The 20,290-nt window shown below is 35.9% G+C and overlaps 1 protein-coding gene across 6 annotated transcripts in view; it reads right to left on the minus strand.

Moving 5' to 3' along the window:
- The window catches only part of TRDN (triadin), a 232,542-nt gene that overhangs the window by 187,111 nt on the left and 25,141 nt on the right, over positions 1-20,290 (minus strand). For 5 of the 6 annotated variants that reach the window (XM_041423668.1, XM_041423670.1, XM_041423667.1 and 2 more), the window contains exons 3-4: positions 7,134-7,343; positions 1,013-1,060 (exon numbers count right to left, since the gene is read on the minus strand). In XM_041423668.1, the coding sequence (XP_041279602.1) occupies positions 1,013-1,060; positions 7,134-7,343 (258 nt within the window). The remainder of the gene's footprint in view (positions 1-1,012; positions 1,061-7,133; positions 7,344-20,290) is intronic. The other variant, XM_041423669.1, reaches the window with a different exon arrangement.

The raw sequence follows: 20,290 nt of genomic DNA on the forward strand, positions 1-20,290 counted from the left end.
TATATTTGTATGTTTCTTTCTGCTCTGTGATCTTTTGAAAAGTAGCATCTAAGATACTGAACTCAATATACACATAGTCCTCTATTAGTAACATTCCAGTTTATCAACAAAACTGTCCTTAGGTCTTACTGTTAGTCTGTTTCATAGACTAACAGTTTTGTCAAGCTTATAGCTCTAAGCCATAAAGAGGTAAAATTCTGGTTGAACCCAGTGAATTATTAATATAAAAATACTAATTGAATTTTTAATTATATTATATTTAAAAACTGTCCCAAAAGCGCAGAGTCAGCTTTCTCAGTAATTTCTGTTTAATCAGTACAGATACTGTAAATATTAAGGCTACAGCCTGTAGCTGTCTCTTTCTGATATCAACCTTAGATAATTCTATTGAGGTCAAGTTCATAGAAGAAACCTCACCTGAAAGTGAACAAAGAAGCAGTTATAACTAGAATTTACTTGCCAAAATTTAGAAAGAAATTCACAAACTTTCAAAAAGTAATCGAGTAATTTCAGGTCCATTTGATATAGCCATACGTGTGGATAGGAGCGTATGTTTAAGGTGGCTTTAAGTGTAGTTTATATGACTTGATTTAATATCAGCTGGAAGGTTTTGATTCAGATCTTCATTGGGTGGTGTTTTCTGAAACACATTTTATCTAAAATAATTTGAAGCTTTATTTTTTCTCATTCTATGGATTCAGTTCTCTGGCTAAGAACACATCTTCAGATTGGTAAGGGCATCTGTAATGCCCTTTAAAGGACATTAGAAGTGTAAAATTAGTGCCTCAGCTTGACACCATTTCCTGGGACTCTCCTTGCTGGGGGCATCTCTTAGCTGTCAGATCTATTTCGAGCATGACGAGAGAATGAGGAATAGGCTGTTGCAAGCCCCAGCCCGGCGGAGTTGGGGTTAGCTGAGAAGCAGTGCTGCCGTGTGCTGGCCTCTGCTCTTGCCCATGCTTTGTTATCATCCACACACATATTCAGAACACTGCAGGCAGAAGGTCTTTACCAGGTGGGAAACAGGGATCATCGCAATGTTGTGCATAGGTGGCTATACCTGATGGCAACAGCATGAACCCCAGAAAGGTCAACAAAAAAAACGAAGAAACACCATTAGCAATAATGAATGTTCTCAGCTGTCTCTTGGCTAAAGGAAGGACTTAAGGAGTGAAGTGAGGAGTTGTTTAATCTCTGTGGGACTCCTGCTATGTGGCAGAAATTTGGGTTCATTAAAAAGGGAAACAATACGCTGTAGGTGTGAGATAATACAGTGTGAATCACAGCAAGGTAAAAATGTGGTCAAACGAAGTACAGTATTTTCACAAGTCACAAATTCTATTGCTGAAAAGAATATATTATATATAGGTGATTCTAGTTGAGTTACTTCAATTCCTTCAATAGCAAATAACCAAAGAATTGCATCACTGCAGTTGTTACTGGAATGAAATACTGGTTTGATTTGTTTGTTTAAAATTAGAAATTTCACAGATACCATTATGCACTGGAAATTTGCTTTGTGTTTTGTGTCCCATGAAGCATATTTAAGCATGAATTCTCCTCTTAGATCCTTCTCTATACATTGAGACAGTTTCTGGAATTTCATATTTTCAACTGCATAACCTTGCAAAGTTTAATCTATCAAAATTTATTTATCATCTTTTATACACTGGACCTTTTGGGATGAAAGCAGCACTTGCAATACTGCAATAGTTCATAGATTGTCGTCCTTTTCAGTATAAACTCATTTTCTAGGGGTTTATAACTCAGCTATGAAATCTGCTGCAGACTGAAACATGAGAAACCAGATGTCATCTGAGCAGCCCTTCTTTAAACTGGAATTGGGCTTAAATCCCTTCAAAGGATTTTTTCATAGATGAGAGAAAAAATGTTTTGTAGGTTTTAGGTACGTTAATTGAAGTCTTATATAATTCAATTAAGAACTTCATTAAGAACTTTGAAACAGATAAGCTGTTCAATCATGCTTTGAATTTACATTTATAAGTACAGTATAAAATATATTTTGGAAGACTATAGCACTGTTTTGATACATTTCAGAGTAGGAAGTTTGTCTAAGGCTTTGAATGTTTGAAAAAGAGAAAAAATTGTATGTTCCATGAAGTTTGCTGGTGGTTCAAACTAATCCAGAAGTTCATTCTTTTTCCTGATTAAATGCAAATATATATTCAGTTTAAAAACTGGTGTGTGTATATAGTCATAAAACACAGGAGCAAAAATACCTACACTCTTCTTTTTGCAGTTTTTAACACTTTCCAGTGAACATTAGCCCAACAGGGTTACTGCAGTGAGAAGATATTGCAGAGGAAATACATATGTGTATATTCCTTATAATGTTTACATACTCCCCAAGGCCAGACAAAATCCATCTGTGACTGCAAGGCAGCAATCAAAGTGACCACAGGTTTAGGCAAGAAAATGGTGACTTCAGGCTGTTATTCAGAAGCTACTATGGGAAGCCCCACAACATTTGGTCAGATATTTTGCGTTAACTTAAAAAGATTAGAGATATATAATGAAAAAAAGCATCTGATTGGATGGGGGCTTCATGCACTGTTGACTTCCCACTCCTAAAGGCATTACCTCCACAAAGGTCTGCCTTTGCTACAGGTCTCTAAAAAGCCTCTTTATTTGAGCAAAACAAACTATCCCCAACACAGAGCGTATCCATGGGGTTTTTTACTTATCAAAACAACATAGCAAGCTCATTCTGCTAAGTGTGTCTGTGTGTGTTTTCTATGTTTTCACCTCTACTATTTTGTAGGTAATTTTGGGTTTATAGATTTGGTGAGGCTTCATTAGGTTTGATTTAGTCTGGCCTTTAGGTGACTGGCTAAATCACTGTCAATTTACTCTGAATATTGAACACCCTGGATCTGAAATTAGGGGGATGTTAATTAGCTGTAATTGGTCACAGAGATGGCAGGGAATTTTGAATGCTCTATTAGCCCATTAGCAAATATAAATTCCTGGGCAATCAATCTTAAGGACTAAAATAATCTTAAATTATTGAGTTGCATTTACCAATTAAAATGTATAATCCAGTTATGTGTACAAGAAATGCATGAAATACATTCATGAATTATGAAGCCTGTTAAAAAGATGTGTTTTCTAACACAAAGGCTGGAAGTAATGAACTGTTGCAAAGCACACATAAAACCAAAATTCATTTCTGAAAATATTGAAAATACATGGGATTTTTCAATGTGGTATACTAATTCCATATTCATGGAATTAGTACACACTTTGTACTGCATTAGAGTTGTAGTTTCTTCTCTCAAGTTTTTGTAAAGCATGTCACCTTCATACCGTGTTAGAAATATTTCAGTCATGTTCATAGTTGTACAATACAGCATGATAGGAATGCAAGCTTTCATTTGATTCCTCAGAAGAATGAGCATAATACACTAAAGCACAACACTGCAAAATTTAATTTCCTTCTTCTGGGTAGATAGAACAGGGGTGAAACTTTCAGTACAGATCTCATTCTTGTCTTATAATTTCCTTGAAATCCACTGCTAAAGTTAAGGCTGATTTATAGATTCTATTCCTGTCCTAACTTCTGAACAAACTGGCACATAACCAACCAGGAAGCAAAGCTTTACATGTGCAAACTGTGACACAGGGCCCCCTGTTATATTTTATGCCATAACCGGCACCTCCTCAATAATACAGAGCACTGTAGAATTTACAGCCATCATATTCCTGATATGTAAAATTACACAAAACTGTATTTGAAATCTTGCTGTGAGCAGACCTTGAATTCATATAATCTAACTACACTTACCTAAACCCTAGGTGTTAACCTCCCTCAGCCTCCCTCAGTTCCATAAGCTACTTTACAAATGCTGAATAAAGAGGGCCAGCAAAAACTAATTTACCACACCTACTTTATGATGAAACTAAACATCTCTATTTTCATATCATTCCAGGACAAATTTCAGCTTATATAAATTGTCAAAATTTCACAAATTTCATAGTTTACTGTTAAAAGGATATGAAACCATAGCAGTCAAGAAGCAAATCTTAAGGATTGACACTCTAATCACAGAGGTTAGTATGAAGTTCATACTGATAAATTAAAATATATAAAAGCTAAAATAGATATACTGATAATTTATGTATTTTTTGAATTATTTGCCTTTCAGGAAATGAGAGTAAAATTGTTAATTATTGAAGGAAAAGAAAGTTCAGCTTTAAGTTTAAAGTACTTCCTACTCAGGTCATATGTAGTGTTTTTAGTGAGCTCCATGAATCTCTGTGTACTCTAGGCAACTCATAATCTAGGGCATTGCACTTCCTGTATTTTTCAGAGGTTAGCAGCTCTGTAATGCAATCAGGGAGAAAAAAAATCCATGTCTATTCCTCAGCCACACAGTTCCCTGAGTCGTTTACCAGGTCAGCCTGCTCCTGCTTTCTGCTGTGCTCACTCTGTGTGGCGCAGTCACTGCTGCAGCTCTGCCATGGAGACGGTCATTTCTGGCACAGAAACGTAGTGAAAGTCCCTGTGGGAGCCCCTAGATCAGAATCCTCTGTCAGCTCTGTAACTGCCCTTTAAAAAGGGCTGCTCCTCGGTCACCCTCCTGTCTCCTCTAGGCTGAGTTCAGCCCTCTCAGCCTGCCTCATTCATATGCTGTGCATAATTTCTGAACATGAACTTCATGGAACTTCAGGTAGAGAAACAGGAGAGATTGAAAGTGCTGGCTTATGAAAGGCAAGTGTTCTTTGAGGAGAAATACACTGTTTTTTCCTGTGGTTTATGGATTTTAAAAGCACACACTTGAATATAATTTTTGGCATCTTTCATTTGCATTTGAAAACCAGGGAATTAATTTTAATCTTGCTTGCAAAGCTGAATTTACAGTCCTGAATATAACTATTTATTCTTTTGTATAGGTCTGGTTTTTCAAAGAGCAATATCAAACCCAAGACAAAAAAATTAGTGGGTTTTAGATTTAAGGAGCCACTTAGAAATATGCCCCAAATTCTACTTTCTATATGAAAAGGAGGCATTACTTCCACTATAGGAAAACTGTCCAAAAGTGAAAATCATTCCTGTACCAATAATGCCAGCTATGTGATTCTATGTATAATGTTCAGCTATGTCCATGGTATTTTTACAAATCACTGGGTTTAACTAAAATAAAAACAGTAAGAAACCAGGAGTGGAAACTTAAGGGTTATGATTACAGCTATGCAACTATTCTTATATGTATGTAAATACAGGAAACAGTCTAAAAATCCTGGTCTAAAAAAGAACAGCAGTTCTGTCTCTTAATGTTTGACCATCAAGACCTGATTTGAATGCTGGCTTAATTAATCACTTAGGAACAGAAATATTGCTGGGAAGGAAAAGAAACAAACTCATGAACTCCAGATACTGAAGTATCTCTTGGAGACCTTCACAAAATAAAAACTCATCCTGCAGATTAAATTTAACATTGCTTTATTTCTACATCCTGGTCTGAAAATGACAGTTTCCATCAACACTTGTGAGATTTAGGCTCATTTAACCAGTACAATATGAACCTACTTAGAAAGTTTCCTTCAGACTCTGGTACAGATACAGATTCTTATTGCTTAGCATTACCATGACTAGTTTATTGAGCATGTTCAGCAAGTTCAGATATTTCTGAGTTTAAGAGTTTCATCTGAGTTATCCCTTGATTCTTGACTGTTCATTGAAAATGTATTAAGAACTTGATTAACTTGACTGATTGATTGACTGATTAATATTTAATATGGAAAACTGAAGTTGAATATAACAGTTTCTCTTAGTTTGTCTCTCTGTTGTAGCATCAAGTGTTTGGTGTCCAAACTGAAATCTGATGCTTATTTTGGAAGGATGTCTCAAAAATAACTTTATGTTTTCCTGGTACTCCAGAGATGTCCTTCTGAAATCAAAGACAGATGAGAAGAAAATTTAAGAAAGTTTTGTGGTATATTTTGTCCACATTTCAAGCTCTGTGACATCTATTGATCTGGGATTTGTTGGTCTCTTTCAAGATCTATATGTGTTTCAAAAGCTTTCTAAGTAAATCTTGAAGTCGATATTGATATATAGCACTATATATAGCAGGACAAAAAAAATCTATGAATTTATCAGTAAACTAATAAAGTCCAGGAAATTTACTCCAAAACATCAACTCAATTTCTTTTGAATTAAAAGGCTGAAATGCGAATTTCAATTCCTAGTTAATTATTGCGACAGATGTGATAAATTCAGAACTGGAGTTCTCATTTAAGGAAGACAAGGACCCTAATAATTTGTTTTCTGGTTCACATGCGCGTTTCCCAAATGTTAACGGCTGTTAGCCTCACAAAGGTTTTACTACTGAAGGTCTGCTGAACACTACATACCCTTTACAAACATAGGTAGTTAATTTATTTTCATAATTTATACATCACTGCCAGATAAAAGGTATAAACTTTCTATTTCTTTCTATTTGCTGCACTTTTTTTTTCTGCTCCTCAATTAGAATCACAGTCCTTGTACCACCCACTTCATTTTCATCTTTGTCCCGTAAAATCAATAGGTACCCTAAAGTTTGATCTTGTTCTTTTATCTATCCAAGTCTTAAAACTAGGCTAGATTATTGAAGACAAGGGTGTGTCTCAGCTAATATTAAGAATCTGGTCCTCTGTACTTATAGTTTTGAAGATCACTTTTAGGGTTAGCATGTTCTTCTGCTTTTTTCTGATCGTTGAACTGTGTAAGCAAATATCAGAATACTCAAGGCAGCTATTAAAGACTATATTTCTGAAAATATGAATTAATATTAATTTCATTTTTCTAGAAAAAAATTTATATAGAAATTGGAAAATAGAAATCTGACCTTAAATGCTCATATATATTTTATGTTATTGTCAACATATTCATTTTCCAGGATGAGGATGGGCTGCAAAATGGAGAGGCTTAAATTATAAAGGTGCATGAGGTGTAAACTAATGTGTTCTGACATTTCTCACAATATCTTCTCTCTTGGTAAACTCGGCAGAGACATTGTGCTGTCCCCAAGGAGGTGAAACACTGGCATATTTGTGTAATAGATGCTGCTTAATACATTTTTCAATTTGAATATACAAGGTGTCAAAGAGAATATGCTAAGTTTTACCTGCTAAGTCTTTGTAATCCACCAAGTCAAACATTACAATAGCTACTGCTGACCAGGTAACAATCAGAGCAACCACAAGAAGCCATGCTGCTGGAGAGCTGAACGTTGTCACGAGGTCTTCTGTCACTGACTTCTTGCCCACTTTCATGGATGACGAAGGAACGGAGCCGTTCTTACCATCGATTATCGTCGTGGTTGTAGACATGTGTCCTATACAAACACAGAAAACAGAGGAAAACAGAGTAACAACTGGGAGCCTTAAAGCCAAGAATATGAGTGCTCTTTTGAAATTGTTTTGTCATCAGAATGTCTAAAATAAATATAAATATTGTATTACTAAAAAAAGGTTCTTGGACTTTCTGGAAGAAATAGTCACAACCAGCCTTTTTTATTATATGACAAGTTTGAGTCTGCCACAAATAGCTACAGGCCTAGGACAGTGTGATTGATGAAAGCATAAAATATTATTACCCTCCAAAGAATTGTCTTGTTAAGGGCTGTAGGCCAGATTCTCAGGTGATGTGATTAAGTGAACTTCCATTGACTTTAATGGAGCTAATGCATCTATGCCACTTGAGGTTTGGCTGGAATTCTGCTGTGAAGGACATGTATCAGTAGCAATAGAAACAGATACACTTCATTTCATCTAACATAAACACAAATGATTTCCACATCCAGGATCCTTATAAGTTGTGAATAAAATTGTAGCTGATTTTAAAATACCTTTGCTTGTGGAATTTTTCACTTAATGAAATACTCTCCTAAGAAACAAGAGTTATGATGGCAAAGCAGACTTGATCGCAGAAAGCAAAGGATTGGTAATAAAAAGCTGGTAGGAAGTTGAATGTTACTTAACTAAGTGACCAGCTGACATTCATTAACTATGTAATCGACAGTAACAGTACTGACTTAATACTTCCTGAGGTACTAAAAATGCTAATTCTGGACATAAACGTTAATTCTGCACACAAACCAAAACTATGGTAACTGAAACCTAACTGTATCTGAAAGTTCTCAACTTAATCTGCTTCATAAAATGCATTTTGATAACCTAAACATCTAAGGAGGTACATTTTTTTCCATCATATACAATAAAAAATAATAAAAGTATTCTGAACATAGTAATTCTGAACATTTGAACTACAGTTCAAACTAATAGAAGACCACAGTATCTCCACTTAGTTTGCAATATCTTCATGCATGTTACAGTTAAAATCTTCATAGATATATTAAATGTGTTCTTGGTCTGGTTGTTGGCATTGTTGGCACCAACTTGCATAAATTAATTTGAGTGATTTAAGGCACCCTTGCCCACACAGACATCTAAAATTTCAAGGAATCACGTGACACCTAGTTTGTGCAGATCTTTGCTTTTTGCTAGTCTTATGTCACAGTTGATACAACCTATAAAAATGATATTTTCTGTGTGACAGAGTTGCTCTATGTGAAGGTAAGCAGATTTAATTTCACTTTTGACATAGGAAATGACAAACAGAGGCTAAAAATTTTTGCTGGAGCTAAGGTACAGGCTGTTGAAGACTTTCCAACATTTACCATCACAAGCTGTATTTAGATGCTCTTTGAGAACCACAATCTTTATATTCTTAAAGAAATAAATGAAGAAAGGATAGAATCATTAATATTACCATACGTACATACATTTTCCTTCCTATTTTGCACAAACAAATCTTCCGATCTTTATGCTAATGAGTACTGGATATGTTCCTTTCCTGTAGAATGTTAAAACAATATCCTAAAGTGATACTGAAATGCCCCTCTGTGTATGTGACCAAAACATATAAAATTTGGAAGGACAATTTTGGTGGAAGAAGTTCCCTAATTCTTAATCTGTCATATATGTTGAGTTTTCAAATGCATACCCTAATCAGTTCTAGAATTGTTTTTTAAATTTTATTAGATAGTGCATTGTATTAATGAGTAGTTGCCTTAGCTCTGCCTTTTAATTTTGCTTCTGCACAAGTATCTTGGTGCTGATGAGTGCCTTGCTTCAAGCCCTGAAAAACTGCTCTGCTGCACAGCAGAGTTGTAAAAGCAAAACAAGATTGGCATATTACATGGTTTTTGTTACTCATTTGAAATTTATTCTTATTTATAGAATATTTATTCTGCTTATAAATAATGTCTATTTTCTAGGATAGAACATATATACATTTTTAAAAAACATTATAAAACCATGACTGCTTCCATTTCTCCAAACAAAAATTTTAGATCAAACAATTCACAGCAGGAGAAAAAAATCTGCCAAGTGACAACTAAGAATAAAGATCAGCTTTCTAAGTCAAATTCAAAATCAATAGCATTTTGTTATCCTACTGCATACACGATGCAAGTAATTTGTGCATGTAACAGGTCATAAATGACACATTATGCATTTTTTCCCCTTGGGGATATCAGTCAGAGTTTATGATGTGTAAGAGAGAATAGAAAGGTACTGTCTCATCTTGACAAATGTGATTAGTACCACAGCATGTCTTCAAGGACATCCTAGTGGCAGATATTTGCAGTTATAATACAAACAATTAAAACTCTATGTGTGTATACAAATGTAAACTTATAATTACCAGTCACTCAGACTACTGTGTCTTTGGTGAAGAAAAGAGTAACTGATGATTTATCAATCAGAGCAATGCCGCAGAGACAGAGCTCAAGTATCCTAGAAGGTTATCTATGGCAAGCTTTTGGCTGTTGATGTAGTCAAGTCAGATTTCCCTTTAAAAACTCAGGATGTTATACAATAAAATAGCTGTCATTGCATTCATTAAAGTGTAAATGAACAGCTATTGATTCAAATTTGACTGCAAGTCAAGCTAGGAAAATACTGTTATATGCTGGAAGTTCCTGAAACAGGTGCTTGCAGTGTGATTCAGGGGCCTGAGATCTCCAATGTTTTTTTAAATGCTTTACATCATCAAAGACATCCTCGCAGGACTGGCAGGCAAAATCTACAGGACACTAACTTTGGAACTGCCTAAAAAAAAAACCCAGACAGGATGTCCTAAAGGAAATAGAAATTAGATTTTTGTGTCCCTAGATCCATATAAACAAAACTGACTGGAGAGTTTTGTCTGATGACTTCTGAGAAAGACGTTGTTTGCTGCTACATAATCTCATGTAGGGTGGATTGTATATTGATACCATCATCACTGATGTATATTGATAATCACAATGTATATTGATACCATCATGACTCCAAAATGAAGAAGCAGTAACACTGAGATGATCTCCCTCTCTCCACAAGCATTCTACTATTGTAGTACCCAAGGTGTTATCCTCATGCTTTTCTTCTGGCTCATTCTTGCTTTTAGGTGTCTGGGTGCTCTGTTCATTTCTGTCCACATTCCACCAGTTCTAACTTTCTCTGCAAACCTTCAGTGATAATATTTATGAAGCTAGACAACAGAGAAAAAGGGGATGCAAATGCAAGGTTTTCATCAGTTCAGGCAGCAGTGATTCTCCTTTTTCTCAGAAAAGTGCCAAAGTTAGGCAGAACTCCTGCTCAAGTGGTCAGTGGGAATTCGGGTGCATAGTGGGGGACTGAGAAAGACAGGCATTTTTGTTGCTTTGAAATCACCTGATAGAGCCTATTGAGTCCTACATTTACAATTAGCAGAGGTTGTTCAGCAGCACGTTAAAATCTAATTGCTGAAATTTCCTAGGTATCCTTGCCGTCCATACAATAAACATTTTCTCTCTAAAGACAAATTTCTGTGTCCATATTACAGCCAGCCTGAACCCAAGTCAGTTTACCGCTGATGAGTGCTGCAGTGGATCAGGAGATTCATGAGCAGATCAGTTGTCCCTGCTCTGGGAGAGGCAACATCCATCACAGGAGTGGAGGGTGCAGTTGAAGGCTGCTACAATTTCAGCCATCCAATTTTAATCCACTGCCACATGTCTGCTAGAGCCTCTTGGCACTTTGGGTTGTGATTGGTATTGATTTTCAATGAGGATGGGAACTTAAAAAAGTTATATATATGCATTTCTATAAAAAGATTACTCCAGGGATATATGCCTCTGACTGCACATCACAATTTCTCATGCACACAGGACTGCCCCATCAGGTCGCAAATGTCACCTTTACATCAACAGATTGATTTGCTAAATTCCGAACAGCTAATACTCTGAGATTCTTACTATTCCTCTGGTTTCAGAGTTGTCACTTAGAATACAATCTGAAGACCCATAAGGTCTCGTAAGTATAAATAAACCTTGACAATTGGTGACAACTTTGAGGAGAACACCGTGTGACTTTCAGAATCCAGAGTGAGCTTGTAGTCCTGGCAGCTTAGGTAAAATACTCTTTGTATTTGTGGGCTGAGGCATTATCTCCTTGAAACTTAGTAAGCTTAGGAGTCCATGGTTCAGGATGAGGACTTGATTTTACAGTTCAACTGCTACATCTTCTACTGCTCTAGTAGAAAAATGAAACAAAACAAAACTAAACATCCAAAATGAATAAATAAACTGATTCTGCTCAGACTCATTCAGGTGAAAAGAGTAATTTTCTGTATTTATGTCACTTCATAACTATTTTATGTACAACAATCTTATTCTGCTAAAAGGACAAAAAAAATTAAATAAAATATTTAATGTGAAATGCCTTTTAAAGGCTAGGCATATTAAAAGCAGAGGGCTAGTTACAATACTAAAAAAAAAAAAAAGAGATTGTTCACTTTTAAATAATAATATTGTTGCTAGGGCAATGCAGTTGAGAAACCTCAGTGCAGTGTGCTCTAAATGAGAGAGCTGGTAGATTTTGCCATGTCTGTTGCACTCCCCAGATGAGCACTCCAGTAAATAAGCTATAGAGTATTCTGGATTCAGGTCATTAATGGCTTCTGTTTGACCTATTCCACTTCACTTGGAATATTTAAATACTAATTAAGGAAGCAGGAGAGAGAAAAAATGGTTGTAAAAATAGACACTGGATGTTAAGCACCAGCTCAAGCCTCGGACTTTAACCTGGTGACCTTATCAACCCAGCACTGTTGGGATCAGGCAGGCAGGAGTCTCAGCCTACAGTAAGCAGGGTACCACAGGGAAAAGAGGACAAGGGATTAGAACCCTTCAGTGAAGAGGTGGGCAATGGATATAAAATAATCTGCTGCATTTTTTTCAAGCTCAGCACATCATCCTTAGTGAGTCCATAGACTTGCAGGCATCACTCTTTCCCCATGTGAGGAAAAAGATTTCTACCACAAGAAAGGATTACACCTACACCTCTTGTTCAGGTGATACTCATGCCTGACTGTGACATCCTCCGGTTTCAATATCTCTCCTAGGGCTTCTTCTTTCTTGGCTTATACAAACACAAAGCAAAAGACAGAATTATTTCCGTGGTTAATAATTAGTACCTTACAATAAAATATTAGTAACAATATTTTTTTCCTAAACAACCTAATGATTTTTTTGTGCTTTTTGTCTTGTTTATATATTTATGTGAAAACAAAATGCTGAGCAGAGAGAAGAGAGACCCTCAGAACCCACTGTATGCTCTGAACAGAGGTTCCTCTATCATCTTTTCTGGCCGGCACCAGAGGCCAAAAATGCAGATACTGAGCAACCAACAGAGTGCAGAATATTTTGGAGGAGAAAGAGAAAGAGCACTGCAGCTGGTCAAAACCTTTTGATCTCCTCCAAATATTGCTAAAGGGTGCATTTAAAGTGGATTTAAAACCATTTTCTATGGAAGATCTGTAGCCTTGGCAAACTTCAACAGTTTAGAAACTTAGCCTGATCCAGTAACACGGATCATGATTTCTACTGGACATACATGGAAATATACAGGCAAGACTTTTTCTAACACAGAGAAGGGGACAGAAACAGGGAAAGGCAACTTAAATAGGCAAATTGAACTTATCTTTGAAAGCTCCTCTATCTCACTGCTATCAGCAACAGATTGGACAGTACAAGCCAAAAATGGGTGATGGGTAGCTAGTGTAGGTCTTCTGAGCATGGACAAGCTTCTACAAGCACTTGAGCAGAAATGTGAACATTTTAAGAAAAGCTTTGTTATTTAGAGATACAACAGAAATCTTCTGTTGAAATTACTGACATTCAGCAATTTCTTCTCTTTTGTATCAAATTATATCTCTTTATATATGAATGAACAAAGGCCATTAGAATATCTAAACTGAAAAACAAATAAATGGAGTTTCACAACTGATGCCAGAATTTACATACTTTTAAATTCCTTACACAATGTACGAGTGTTTCTTTACTGTTTATATAATTAAAGTGTAAAGACAAAAACCTCTCAACACCCCTGTATATTCAAAACTTCTCAGACTTTAAGGTAGTTTTTCTGCAGACTTGAGGCTTAGAAAGCTGTGTCTGGGACTGTGTATGAGAGAACATATGCAGATTTATCAGTGACTGATAGTTATAAAAATGTAATAATCTTTATGAAATGTGGAAAACAGGGCCGGAGATTATGCAGCAACCAATTATACATGACAAAAGAAATAGAATAGAGGTTATAGAATATGGAGAAGATGGCCTATGAAAATTAGCTGAATTATTGGATTCAGAAAAGGCACTTATAATTATTATGGTGGTTGGTGCTGTGTATGTTTTTAATTTCCTTTTCTGTTATTATATCTGTATTGGTTTTATTTTTGATCAATACAGAACATCTGATAATTTCAGGAAGTAGATAGTATTAATCTTTCTATTCATTGTCCAAGAAATTATGTGCACCAATCTTTTCATTTCATTGATTTCAATAGGCAGCTTTTAAAAGAAAAGATACATTCTATCAAGCTATTTCATTATCAAGTCCAAAGAAACTGTGTCCTTCATACAGTATCAGTAAATAATACTATAGCACTACTATGGGGTGAAAACTAGAAACTCTTAATTCTGTATACTAACATGTGACATATATTTAGGGATTGTAAAAATTGCGGTTACTTAGGGTACTGTGGTGGGTTGACCCTGGCTGAATGCCAGGTGCTCCCCAAAGCCGTAATACTCCTTTCCTTTGCTGGACAGGGGATAGAAAATGTAAGAAAAGGCTCATGAGTTGTGATATGAACAGTAAGAAATCAGGCACCAGTTACCACCATGGGTAAAACAGACTGGACTTAGGGAAATTAGTTGAATCAATCAGACTAGGTAATTAGGAATATAATCTAAATCTTTCAGCCACTCTCTTAATTTCACTTCAAATTTTCTCTGCATCCTCCCTGCAGAGGTGCAGGGGAGAGGGAACGGGAGTTGTGGTCAGTCGGTTCATTGCATGTTGTATTTGCTGCATTTTTTCCTCAGGGGGAGGACTCACACTCTTCCCCTTCACCAGCATGGAGTTTCTCCCTTAGGAGACAATCCTCCAGGAACTTCTCCAACTTGAGGCCTTCGCGTGGGCTGAAGCTCTTCACAAACTGCTCTAGGGTGGGTCCCTTCTCTGGGGTGAGCCCTTCAGGAAAAGGCTGCTCTAACACTGATTCCCCAGAGGGTGGCGTTTCTGCCAGGAGCCTGCTCCAGCATGGGATTCCCAAGGGCTCACAGCCTCCTGTGGGATCACACCTGCTCTGGTGTGGAGTCCTCCAGGGGCTGCAGGTGAATATCTGCTCCCCTGCAGGACTGCAGGGAGCCAGCCTGCCTTACCATGGGCTGCGCCTTGGGCTGCAGGTGTCTGGGGCACCTTCTCCTTCATTGACCTTGCAGTCTGCAGAGCTGTTCCTCTCACTTATTCTCTCTCCTCTCTCTGGCTGAAGTTTTTTTGTTTTTTTTTATTTCTCCCCTTCCTAAATTTTTTATCTCAGAGGTGGTACTCTCGGCATGACAGGATCAGTCTTTGCCAGTGGTGGGTCCATCTTGGGGCCATAAGATATTTGGGTCTGTCAAACATGGGGGAAGCTTCTGGTGACTTCATCCAGGAGCCAGCTCGGTATCCTCCCTCTCTATCAAAATTTTCCCATGAAAACCCAGTACAGATACAGTACACTACCATGGGCTATGTGGAAAAAAGTAAAGGAGCTTAGTAGAAAATAACTAATATTAACTAGAAAACCTCCATAACTGTATGAGCAGAAAATTATTTTCCAGTGATGTACAACCAGGTTGTAGTGGGGACTGGACAACTACATGTAAGGAATAAGAACTTTTGAATATGAGGATACAATCTCTGACTCAGGAATTTTCTTTATTTCATGTCCCTGAATACTGAGCAAGTATATTGGCAGGGCACAGTCTAAGCATTTAAAGCAAAACTTTTTCCTCAACACTGGCTGCTGAAAAAGACAAGATACTTTCAAACATTTAGTTTTCATCTGCAAAAATTATTTGAATGCAGGTATCTGATTTTTTTTCCCCTGAGGACAGCTGCAAAGATTGCCTTAAAAAAACTTTTGTGTATCTAAAGTTGTGTGTATTGTGTATTGGTTGTACCTCATATAAGAAGTTGACATATGTGGTTAATTCTTTGACATGCAGATTCAAATGATAGATTTGGATGTTTGCTGTACAAAAGGAGTCAGAATTCCCTGAAGGAAATCTGGACTTCACCTTCCTACTGATCAAGGAGAGAAATTCAAGCAGTAGCAATAGAGGATGGTTTGTCTAGAAAGTCTCAAAGAAGTGAATGGGGTAGTAGGGAAGAAATTCTGCGAAGCACAGCTGGAAAAATCAATTTGTTCTAGCAACCAGTGTAACTGATAAAAAAGATCACTGGAAGATTTTGGAAAGGAAAAAGTATACGTAACTGCAAAAAGGTCTCTTTGCTCCAATCAGATTTCTCCTGCAGGGAAGAAATTTCATTTTTCAGGAATACATCACTTGGTTCTGTTGAAGAAATACTTGCTATTGCTTGTTCTGGAATAGGCCAAGGTATGAAATGTAGAATTAGATAAATTAGATGTGAAGATCTAGCTTTTTGTGTAGATCTCTTGAAGCAATCTGAGAACTTCAAGTAGGGGAAGTGAAAACCAGTTTCAGCCAGACCCAAATGACACTGTGCTTTAAAATAGAATCAGATGTAAAATAAGTTAACTCCCTCTCAGCTGATATACTTTTAACCTTTGTCTTCAGAGGGCCTGGTTAGGTCAGCAGATATCTGAAGGATTTAGGTGCCCACATCCCATTGAATGTTCATAAAAAATGAACCCTAAATCACACTAAAAGTTGAACTTCAGAGATTTGGAGCTGAATTTTCATCTTTCCTTACATGTTTGAATTTCATACTGTAGTAGAGCATTGGCTGACACTTCAAATTAAGCAGAATAAATTTTGTCTTATAACTTAGCAAGGAAGTGTAAAAATTTCTTCACTCCAAAATTGCTTCTAAAGAACATTAGGCTGATATGAACTTTAACCTTCTGCTCTGTGGGATTGTTTCCTGTGTGCATAGGCATTTCAGAAAGCTTTTACATTAATCTGATTATTCCAGTACCCTAGACAAGAAGGCATTAGCAATAATTAAAAGATCTTCTGTGCTGTTAGTCTTATATGACTGATTGCATTGTGAACCTATCTGCAATAATTCATACCTAAAATTATTTTAGAAATAATAGTAAGGGAAGACCTGAGGACCAGGTTTAAAAGATGACATTGTATTTGAAAATTCTACAGATTTTAATTACAACTATACCACTTTTTGCAATAATTTCTTGAGACCTTAGCAGACCATAGGAAGGAATAATAATAAAGATAGGATAAATTATTTCATAAACTAGAGGATGTGCTGTTATAATAACAAGAGAAATGTAATTTACTGTAGTTTAAAATAGATACTAAGATATGGAAAAGGGACACTGAGCTTTTTCCTTTCCAAAAGGCAGCAGATTTCACCTTTTCATGATCTGAAAGTTGGAAAATTACATTTTTCTCTTTTAAGTATCTCTTCAGTTTGATACATTTTTTACATTGTCTTATAATATGATTCTTTAAAAAATCAAATATTTCATTTCTAGCTTTTCAGTATGCAGATGAGATAAGAATGCAGCTAAATTCTGAACACACAATCCTAAACTAGCAGCAGCCTGAAAAATCCATTATTTTTTTGGTTCCACTTCTGAATTTTTTTATGGATCGGTAGAAATACCTTCCTTTTTTTGGAAATAAATTGGTGCTCTGAAACAGTAAAAAGTTTTACCTTCCTGTTCATCTTAGCAATCTGACATTTCAGAAAGAGATGCCAAAGGGATATTTAGACACACTTCTGAGTTGATATAAGCTGGGAGGTACATCTTATCTTTTAAAATGTCAAAATGAAAGTTGAAGAAAAACGATTGCCATTTATCTCTAAATAGCAGTAGACCTTCTGAAGCAACAGCACTGTGTGCAGTCCCCTTGTTATTAGATTTTGGAAACTCAACTCTGCACATCCTTGAAATATTCAGAAGGGATTAGAAAAAAAACATTGACTTATTTTTTATTGTTGAAAAAAATTAATCTGTTCTCATCTGTAAAATGATGACAGTCCTAATAAATAATGAAACTTACTAGAATAAATAATAGGTTCCACACACTTATCTTCATTCTGGACAAGTTTACCAGTATAAAGAAACTCTATAAAGACAATTCGAGATCTGTGTAGATGGAACTACTATATGATTATTTGCTTGATTTCTTTTATTCCAAGCTAACATGACCGTGAAGGTTGGACCAATTTTATATGTATTAATGTACTGGCATTTACAGGCTCTGAAAACAAAAGTAGTTCTAACAATAATTTACTATACTCTCTGCAAGTTATGGTGCAAGTGTGACAAGCCTTTCATATGGAGCTACCCAGGCACTACAGCACTCAAATACGGATTTCAGCACATGCATAGTTTGAATATATATACTCATAAGGCATATTGAGGAAACTTGCAGGTCATTTACCAGAACATAAAGGTATTTTTGGCAAACACCAGAAATTGCAACAGTAAGTTATATAGTATGTAAATATGCATACAGAGAGACAGAGAGAGAGAGAGAGAGAGAGAGAGAAAACTTTGTCAAAAATTGGAGCAAAAATTTCTCATCTCACAGAAGGGGAAAACCAAAATAAGTGCTTGTGGCAAGTTAGCCATCTATGTCACTGTTAGATCTCACCTGTAAATGGTAATTTGCAACTACATTATAGGTCATCCTGTCAGTGAGAGAGAAAACTGAAAGCAAGCTGATGAAGAAAACTTATGTTGCTTACAAAGTATAACCAATTTCCCAAGAGACAGTAGTTAGCTATAGTAAACAGATGAAACAAGGTCCATCTTCTGTCAGGAGGTTATTTTCAGATAAATGCAGGAGTACTCCATCAGAATAGCTAAAGGCACACCCACTACATAGGTACCTAAAATACTAGGGAAATAAGGTTTTCTGAGACTTGATTTAAAAGTGATTTTCTTATCCTATTCCTATCCCATTTTATATCCTAAAATATAACCCCAAAATTATTTCTGATATGCTCTTTTTATTCAGTGTAAGAAAAGAATTCTAGGAAGCAGTAGCATTCATAGAAATGGTTCATCTAAAGACTTCGGGTTTGGGTTGGTTTATTTTTTTTTCTTTTCTTCTGTTTTTGGTGAAAAAATCCTTTGGAAAATATTCTCTCAATTTTAGGACAAAAGAGGGATCTTAAACTGACACTGAGGAATAGAATTCAGCATTTAGGTAAAAATTAATGGTGTGTTTCATAATTTTGTTTTTGCAATAACAATTCCTAAAATTGTAATTTGAAGTGGAAGTTTGTCCTTGATAGATTAAATTAATAATATCATTCGTCTCTAATCTTTATTTGGAAAAAGGCATGATCTCTAAGGGCAGCTGAGACATGTAGGATATGCTGTCACAGTGAGAACAGTTGATCTTTGTTGAGGGTTCATATTCACAACACACCTGTCATCTAACATGTATTCTGAAATCCTCAAGAGCTGAGAAATCCTTACACTATTTTACAAAGTTTTTTTTAATAGAATCTTATGCCAGATGATCACATCTTAGGAGAAAATTTTATTTCAAATCAATATTAAGTAATCTGGAAAAACTGGATATTTTTGAGAGTGTTGAGACCGATTCCTGAACCAGCTACCATCATTTAGCCATATTTTAATCCATTTTACTCAGGATTATACTCCAAACAAATTTTGGAATGTGTGAAAAACTTTTCAGTATAATTTAATTAGAAAAATCACTACAAAATATTAATGTACAAAATATTAATGTACAAGTACAGAGCCCTAGGTACATTTTATTTTCTCTTTTTGTCTCTATGCAGATATTTTTGTTGAACCTCATGTACACACTGAAAAAACCCAAGAAAATTTAGGATTCTTTGAAGGCTACCTGAGGAAAAAACCAAAATTCCTTCAGTAACTGCATCCATTCTCTGCATCCTTTCTTCTGTCAGCCCAAATCAATCAACACCTCTCTGCAGAACGAGGTCATGATTAGGTTTTAGAAATTGTTAGCAACATACCGAGTTTTAGTCGCAAGTAAATTAACAACAAATGAGTCTATCAATGAATCTGTCTTGTACGCATACCTAAGTCCAGAGAACATATAATATTGCTAATTTTCACACTGTTACATTCCAAAAAAAGAAAAAAAAAAAAAAAAGAAAAAGAGAGAATTCCTTAGAAACATAATGAATAGCCTAAAGGCTATTGAACTCTAAAGGTTGGTTTAGGGACTCATGTGTCTGTGACCTGGATATCAGGTCCCAAACCCGTTTATTATAGAGATTTATCATTTGAATCTTCCTATCACACCTCTTCAGACCTCTGCAGAGTAGACAAAATGTTATAATACAGATTTCAGCAGATCACACAAATATGAAATTTGGTTCTGTAACTTCTCCCAGTGATAATGCAAGAAGTGATTACCTGGCTACATTATCTGGCTCCAGAAATTGAGCCAATATTTATAATAATTCCTGGAAATATTCCCCAGTAGGAAGTGAGATATTCATGTGGCACTTAAAATGAAATTTGAAATTACAGGAAAATCTGGGTTAAAATCTATGCACAAGTGAGTACAGTTCCCCATCTCTCCACTCCTACTTGGCAAAAGAAACTATGGAATGCAAATTCAGCTTTTGGGTGTCTGTAATGAAGATTTCCTGCAAAAATAAGTACTTGAAAAGGAACACTTTGATGTGTGCACCTAAAAAGGCTATTTGTGTAATTTCCAAACTATGAGTGAAGTTCCAA

This window comes from Onychostruthus taczanowskii, unplaced genomic scaffold, assembly GCF_017590055.1.
Source record: "Onychostruthus taczanowskii isolate IOZ18803 unplaced genomic scaffold, ASM1759005v1 scaffold8, whole genome shotgun sequence".
In the NCBI taxonomy this organism is placed as follows: Eukaryota; Metazoa; Chordata; class Aves; order Passeriformes; family Passeridae; genus Onychostruthus; species Onychostruthus taczanowskii.